The sequence below is a fragment of the Entamoeba dispar genome, genomic scaffold, assembly GCF_000209125.1.
Source record: "Entamoeba dispar SAW760 scf_1105229459019 genomic scaffold, whole genome shotgun sequence".
NCBI lineage: Eukaryota > Evosea > Mastigamoebida > Endamoebidae > Entamoeba > Entamoeba dispar.
The window spans coordinates 9,892-17,514 of record NW_001853483.1 but is presented as its reverse complement, the minus strand read 5'-3'; the positions used below and the strand labels follow the sequence as shown (position 1 = coordinate 17,514).

The 7,623-nt window shown below is 23.3% G+C and overlaps 4 protein-coding genes across 4 annotated transcripts in view, besides 15 other annotated features; 2 read left to right on the top strand and 2 right to left on the bottom strand.

The window, feature by feature from the left end:
• EDI_324220 (glycerate kinase, putative) overlaps positions 1-608 on the bottom strand; it is a gene marked incomplete at both ends in the record, with an annotated part of 723 nt that extends 115 nt beyond the window's left edge. The window contains one exon of the mRNA XM_001733237.1: positions 1-608. This exon is cut by the window's left edge and continues 115 nt beyond it. Within this exon, the coding sequence (XP_001733289.1) occupies positions 1-608 (608 nt within the window).
• A 265-nt stretch (positions 609-873) lies between these two features.
• EDI_324210 (uncharacterized protein) lies at positions 874-1,977 on the top strand (the record flags this gene model as incomplete). Its single annotated transcript, XM_001735296.1, has 1 exon — positions 874-1,977. One exon carries the CDS (start codon positions 874-876, stop codon positions 1,975-1,977), a length of 1,104 nt encoding a protein of 367 aa, XP_001735348.1.
• Positions 1,462-1,509: a sequence feature (AT_rich).
• Positions 1,978-2,044: 67 nt separating the features above from the next.
• Positions 2,045-2,109: a microsatellite.
• An 11-nt stretch (positions 2,110-2,120) lies between these two features.
• Positions 2,121-4,658, top strand: EDI_324200 (AP-1 complex subunit gamma-1, putative; the record flags this gene model as incomplete). The annotated part of the gene is made up of 1 exon (XM_001735295.1): positions 2,121-4,658. One exon carries the CDS (start codon positions 2,121-2,123, stop codon positions 4,656-4,658), a length of 2,538 nt encoding a protein of 845 aa, XP_001735347.1.
• Positions 2,558-2,580: a sequence feature (AT_rich).
• Positions 3,742-3,770: a sequence feature (AT_rich).
• Positions 4,153-4,211: a microsatellite.
• Positions 4,659-5,086: 428 nt separating the features above from the next.
• Positions 5,087-5,116: a sequence feature (AT_rich).
• A 75-nt stretch (positions 5,117-5,191) lies between these two features.
• Positions 5,192-5,219: a sequence feature (AT_rich).
• Positions 5,220-5,418: 199 nt separating this feature from the next.
• Positions 5,419-5,464: a microsatellite.
• A 245-nt stretch (positions 5,465-5,709) lies between these two features.
• Positions 5,710-5,845: a microsatellite.
• Positions 5,846-5,928: 83 nt separating this feature from the next.
• Positions 5,929-5,958: a sequence feature (AT_rich).
• A 67-nt stretch (positions 5,959-6,025) lies between these two features.
• Positions 6,026-6,051: a sequence feature (AT_rich).
• A 926-nt stretch (positions 6,052-6,977) lies between these two features.
• Positions 6,978-7,082: a microsatellite.
• Positions 6,987-7,156: a microsatellite.
• Positions 7,157-7,192: 36 nt separating this feature from the next.
• Positions 7,193-7,243: a sequence feature (AT_rich).
• A 49-nt stretch (positions 7,244-7,292) lies between these two features.
• Positions 7,293-7,313: a sequence feature (AT_rich).
• Positions 7,314-7,373: 60 nt separating this feature from the next.
• The window catches only part of EDI_324090 (uncharacterized protein), a gene marked incomplete at both ends in the record, with an annotated part of 1,075 nt that continues 825 nt past the window's right edge, over positions 7,374-7,623 (bottom strand). The window contains 2 exons of the mRNA XM_001733236.1: positions 7,374-7,556; positions 7,609-7,623. The exon at positions 7,609-7,623 is cut by the window's right edge and continues 825 nt beyond it. Of these exons, the coding sequence (XP_001733288.1) occupies positions 7,374-7,556; positions 7,609-7,623 (198 nt within the window). The remainder of the gene's footprint in view (positions 7,557-7,608) is intronic.

Genomic DNA, 7,623 nt, shown 5'->3' with positions numbered 1-7,623 from the left:
AAAAATGGATTATTTACATCACATGCAACTATTATAGGTATATTTAATATCTCTTTAGAAACACAACTAGAATCTATAGATTCTATTTGATTTAAGACTTCACCTCCAACACCAAGTATTCTATTCTTAGAGTCTTTAAATTGAAATCCAAGTGCTTCTAACATACCTATTCCTCCATCATTTGTTCCACTTCCTCCAATCCCAACAATAATTTTCTTTACTTTTTTATTAATTACAGCATCATATATTAGTTCTCCAACACCAAATGTAGTTGTTTTGAGAGGATTTCTTAATTCTTTTGGAATAAGTGTTAATCCACTACAACTTGCCATTTCAATTATTGCAATATTTTCATTGATTATTCCATATTCACTTTTTATCTTTTCCATTAATGGTCCATGAACAATCTTTTGTATTCGTTTTCCATTGAATTTTCTTATAATACTCTCCATTGTTCCTTCTCCACCATCTCCTAATTCAAACGTTTTGATTAAATAATTTGGATGAATACTATTTATTGATTGTTTAATACATTCATTGATTTCTTTTGAACTGATACTTCCTTTAAATGAGTCACATGCCACAACAACTTTCATTATAACAACCATTTTTTTTTTAGTTCTTTTTGATAATTTACAATATAAATTATGAATGGATAGTCATAATACAATGGTATTGAGTTTAATGAAAAATGATAAAAAAAATATTATGAAATGATAAATGAAGTGTTTCATAATAAAGAATTGAAAATGATTTAGTATCAATAATAATCTCAAAAAGATAATCTTAGAATTATTAATGATACTTAGTGTATCACTATTTCTTTTCATCTTATTTATTGGATTATTTTTTATTAAACAAAAACACATAAAAATGTATAGTAAAGAATCTGCATTAAGTGTTTATTTAACAATACCAGTATTATGTAGTCTTTATTTATCATTAATAATTGATGTAATTACTGAAGAATTTGCAGGATTGAGAATGATAATATTTATTATTACTATCATTTTTATAGTTGTTTTATTAATTGTAATATATCCATATTGTTTTCTTCATCATTATGGATTAAAAAAATGGAGTATGATTGGATTAATACTCCATGTAATAGTGATAATTATTATAAGTTCATTAATTCATACTGAACGAGGAGTATTTAGTTTATATGGGTTATTAGAAAAATTGGCAATTATTGGAATTTTTATCTCAGCAATATTATCAGGATATTCTTCGATTCAATTACCTATGAAACATCTTGACCCATTCCATAAAAAATATAGTGATGAACAAATTAAAACAAAATATGCAGAACTTAAATTTATGGAAAAACGAGGAGAAACAAGAAGTGAATTATATCAAATGATTTACAAAGAATATGTTATTATGTGTGAAAGTCAAAGAGCAAATAAAAAAAAGAAAGGAGTTATTGGAATATACAATAAAACATATGGTGGAATAATGATTATTTATTGTATATATAAATTAATTAATTGTATTATTCATATTATTGGATTAACTCATTCAGATGGATCAAGTTGGATTACAAAAACATTGTTTATTATTACAAAATTTATTCATATTGAAATAAATTGGGATAGTATAGCACAAATATTATCATTTGGTATGGTAGGAATATTAGTTATTACAGGTATTAAAGGATTATTATCTAAAACTATTAAAATTATAATATCATGTAATAATTTAAGTTCAAAACGAGTAAAAGGAAGTATTATTGTTGTTATATGTTATTTTTTAACAATATATTCATTATCATTTATCATTATGTCAAGATCTAATCTTATTGCTTCATCACATTCAGTTATTTATAATATTTTTCAAGATATTGATTATAATACATATACATCATTCTCAGATTTAATATTTTTCTTTTCAGCATGTTTTTCAATTATTTTCTTTTATTGTAAGAACAGATTTGGCTGGTTTGTTTCCTATAAATCAAAATATTTACCAAGTTAAGAAAGAAATCTTATAATTTAATAATAAGATTATACCTCAAAAATTTTTTTATTTTTATGAAGATTTGAAAATAAAGAATAAAATAGAAAAAAAAAGAAAAAAACAAAAAAAAAATAAAGAAGAACAAAAAAATTGTAAAAGAAATGGCAAAATTAAGAGAATTAATTCTTAGTGTTCGTAGTGCTAAAACAGCTGCAGAAGAAAGAGAAATTATTACTAAAGAATGTGCAATTATTCGATCATCAATGTCAACAAATAATTTAACAATAAGACATAGAAATGTTGCTAAATTAATTTATATTCAATTATTAGGATATCCAACACAATATGGACAAATGGAATGTTTAGCATTAATTTCATCACATCATTATTCAGATAAAAGAATTGGATATTTAGCATTAATGTTATTATTAGATGAAACACAAGAAGTATTAACACTTGTTACAAATCATTTACATAATGATTTATTATCACAAAATCAATTTATTGTTGGACTTTCATTAACAACAATATCAAATATTGGTAGTGAAGGTATTGCTCAAGATGTTGCATCAGAAGTAGAAAAATTAATGTCATCACCAATTAATTATATTAAAAAAAAATCAGCAGCAGCTGCTGTTCGTATTATTCGTAAATGTCCTAATTATTCAGATATTTATATTCAAAAAACTAAAGCTCTTTTAGTAGAAAGACAACTTTCATTACAATTATCAGGTGTAACACTTGCAATTGAATTATGTAAATATTTACCTAATGCAATTGGAGAATTTAGAAAATTAATTCCTAATTTATTAAATAACTTAAAATTACTTGTTCATTCATCATTTATTCCTGATTATGATGTTAGTGGAATTACACATCCATTCCTTCAAACAAAATTAATTCAATTATTAGGTATTCTTGGACATAATGATAAAGCTAATTCATCATTAATGTATTCAATTCTTAACTTTGTTATTGCAAATACTTCTAATAGTAGAAATGTAGGAAATGGTATTTTATTTGAAACAGTTAAAACAATTTTAAGTATTGAAGCAGATGAAACATTACTTCATAATGCGGTTGATGTTCTTATTAAATTACTTAATGGAAAAGATTCTAATTTTAAATATGTTTCATTAGAATATCTTCAATATCTTCTTGAATTTGCAGGTACTTCTATTCAAAAACATAAAAGTATTATTGTTGAATGTTTAAAAGATAGAGATCATGCTATTCGTAAAAGAGCATTAGATTTAGTATATTCATTAGTTAATGAATCAAATGTTGTTGGATTAGTAAAAGAACTTCTTTCATTCCTTCAATTATCAGATATTCAATTTAAACAAGATGTTGTAATTAAAATATGTTGGTTAATTGATAAATTTGGACCAGATATAAAATGGAAATTTGATTCAATGTTAGAAACAATTACTCTTGCTGGTGATATTGTTCCAGAAGAAGTTACATGGAATTTTATATTATTAATTCAACAAAATATTGAATTACAAAGTTATGCTGTTCATAAATTATTTGAAGCATTAAAAAAAGATGTTAGTAAATTAGCTTTAAATAAAGTTGCTGTTTGGGCTATTGGAGAATATGGAGATTTATTAGCTATTCAAGAAGGACAATTTATTGGTATACAACCAAGTATAATGCTTGATTTAATTATTTCTATTGATGGATCTGGTTTTTCTGATTCTACAATTAAAGGTGAAATTCTTATTGCTTTAACTAAATTATCTACTCGTATTCCTTCTCAATTTAATCAAAGAATTCAAGAATTTATTAATATTTATAAAACAAATATTGATGTTGAATTACAACAACGTGCAATTGAATTTAGTCAATTCTTTTCTTATGATGATTTAAGATTAGATGCTGTTAATAGAATGCCAATCCCTGAAAATCTTCATCAAGAAACTCATTCAAATCAAATTTCTCAATCTACTATACCAACTCAATCTCTTCCAACTGTTACATCTGAATCTTTAAAAGAAACTTCTCTTATTTCACATCCTCAACCTAATCAATCATTCAAAAAAGATGAACCTAAAAAAGATGAACCTAAAAAAGATGATTTATTAGATATTCTTGGTATTTCTTCATCCCCTGTTAAATCATCTCCTTCTTCTTCTTCTTCACAACAACAACAATCTACTAATTTGTTAGATTTACTCACTGGACCATTACCTACTAATCTTACTCCTAATACCACTATTAATATTCCTAATACTACTACTCCTTCAACTCAATCATCAACTAATTTAAATAACTTACTTCAACCAACTTCATCTACTCTCCCAATTCAACAAACTGATCTTTCATTACAACAACAACAACCAGTGAATAATACAAATAATCTTATTATTCAAGCATTAAATAATAATGGAGTAATTGTTAAATTCAATATTAAATCAGAAGAACCTAAATATCTTGTTCATGCCACTTTCACTAATACTTCTAATTCTCAATTAACAAATTTTTCTATGAAAGTTGCAGTACCTAAATGGATTGAGTTACAACTTATGAGTCCAACTGATAGTATTCTTCAACCATTATCTACTGATCAAGTTACTCAAGATTTAATTCTCACAAGAATGGTTACTGACAAACCAGTAGTTGTGAAAATTAAAGTTCTTTTCATGAGAGATGGTGTTCAAGCTGAAGAAAATGCTAATGTCTACATTTGCAATTAATTGAGCTGAACTTGATTTTTTATTTTTCATTATCTATGTTTTTTCTTTATGATGTTATTATTTGTCTAATTCTTTTTGAAATAAACTTAATCTTGATATAAAATCCTTTAACAAAATAATTGGTTTGAGTTAGTATTATCTTTTTTGTGATACCTAATTATGTTCATCTTTAATCTTTGCATTTGTTTTTTAATTTAAATTTCCCTTTTTTAAATCTGATTTTCATTCAAATTTTACTCTTCTTTTCATTACATCTTTGAGGATATCCATTTGTTTGTAACAAAAAATACTAATAAGTATCTTTATATTTACACAATTTCCATGAAACACAATATGGGAATAAATTGTAACTGGAAGGAAGACATCTTTGAAAATAATAATAAGTATTATAGGAAGAGAACGAGAATGTAGTATGAAGTATGAATTAGTAATTATAATATAATAAATATAAATAATAACGACGTTATAATGACAATCTCTTAATTAATATAAATGTTGTAAATTGTTATTTTCATTTTGTTCATTGTTATTTGTTAATATTTTATTTAATTTATATATATAGTTTGATGTTGTGTATTACAAATTATTGGTAATCAAATAGTTTTTATTTGATATATTCACATTTGTAATATTATTTGTTGTTCATATTCTTTTAATTGATTCAATTATGAAGTGTTGATATTTCATTTGATTTAATTAATGAATCTTGTTTGATATTAGAATTGTATAAAATAGATGATTGATAAATAAGAATTAATATTTCATTTATTTCTTTATTTTTTCATTCAATTCATTCATTCATTCATCTTCTTCTCTTTTAACATTATTCAATATATTCATTGTGTTATATAATTATCAATGACAATACCATTTGATTCAAACTTAATTCATTCATCAAATTGGTGATTGACCATTCTTCATTTTAAATAAAATCTTATTTGATTCTTCATTACAACAATTAAATAAATCAATACTGAATGTTTAAATAAATGAAGAATCTAAATATTATGCAATTTGAAATGTAAATCAAATACTAATTTAACGAAAGATGAAAAGAGAATGAATAGAATTAACAATAATAAAATCAAATAAAATATTTCAATATCATTCAAAATAAAAATAACAAAATAAAAGAATAAGAAATAAATATAATAAAACAATACAAATACACAAATACAATAAAATAATGAATAATTATATTTTCAAATATTATCTTATCTCATTCTTAATTTTACTTCTTATATTGTAATTGTTGATTGAAGACACATAGAAATTAAATAATATATTAACAAATAATAATGAAAAGAATGAAAATAACTGTTACAATTTTTATATTAATTAAGAGATTATCATTATAACATCGTTACTATTTATATTTATTATATTATAATTACTAATTCATACTTCAATACTATATTCTATTTCCCCAGTTCAATTCAATTTTGAAATCCTCAAAGTTTTAGCTGAGTTGGTTATATTCAAATAACACTCGATTTATTTTAAGTAAGGCTATGTATTTAACAATAATAAAGCAACAACTCTTCTTAGGTTTACAACACTAGAATATAAATGTGAAATAAAGTATCAATAAATAACTCATTTTATTATTTTTCAATGAAAGATTTAATTTATAATTTCTTTTCAAAAGAAGAAAAAAGAATTTTTTTGGAATACATAATTAATCCAAAAACAAAAATCTGAATAAGTAATCTCATAGTTAATGTCTAACGACCCTGTTGGTGGGTGTATTACTAAATCAATTCAACATTATTGTGACTGAAACCATTCTCAGTGGTGCTGTTCATTGACTTTACCATGAAATAAGAAGAGAAATATGGGTGGATTGTGGTAATAAAGCAAGAGTTGCAGTAGATGCAAAAGGATGGATGACCACTGGATAGGAGAAGAAAACAGAAATAACCATTTTATTGAAAAAAAGAGACCAGGACATAACTCTAGTGGTTAGTTATTTAATAAAAAACTCAATTTTATTTCCAATAAATAAATTGGTTCTTTCTTTTACAGAATAAGAAATAGTATAGAATTGTTTTATTTTAAGAATACAGATATTGATAAACTAATCGAAAAGATAATGATAATAAGAAATGAAGACTCAATACTAATTATCATTTTATTCAATTATGTTAAGAAATGTCTTTCGCAGTAATTCAAATATTAAAAGAAATAAAGTGAAAATGAACTGTAACAATTTGATCATCATTAATTAAGGTATTATCATAACAATAAAAATAAACAATAAATAATGAGTTAACACCTGGTTGGTATCAAATAACAATAGAATCTACTCAGTGTGTAGGTTGAATAAATAATATAATAAATTAGTAATAAAATACACAAATAACTACACACATATAATGAACAAAATCAAACATAAAAAGGATAAAAGAATAAAGTAATAATAAAGAGGTTAACTAAAGAGAAGAAGACAAAAGAAATATTATAAAATATAGCTTATAAGAACAAATAAAAACAAGTAATCATAATAACTAAAATAATGTCAAGTCATAAGTTTGATATTATAATCAAACAAAAATTATTAGAGTTAATAATATTAATAAAAAAAAGAGTTGTTTAACTATAGAATTATACATAAATAATAAAAACAAAACAAGGTATTAAAATTAATTATTTTAACATAGCTAAAGGAACTGAGCTAAAATAGAGTTATTTAATAAAATAAGTAAAGGTATTGATTTAATTTTGATCTGGTAGCTTATTTGCATAACTTCCAATATTAAATGTTTTAATTTTTCCTTGTTTTTGTTTTGGTTTATACCTAGTAAAATATACTGATTGTCTTTTGTTAGAAAATATATCTCGATAAATTGGAGGAGAAAGGATTTTATTTACACTCTTTCTAAAACAGTCATTGACATCCTAAATGAGCTAAGTATTGATAAAATAAAATATGAACATAAAGAAAACAAACCAGGAAATATAAAGT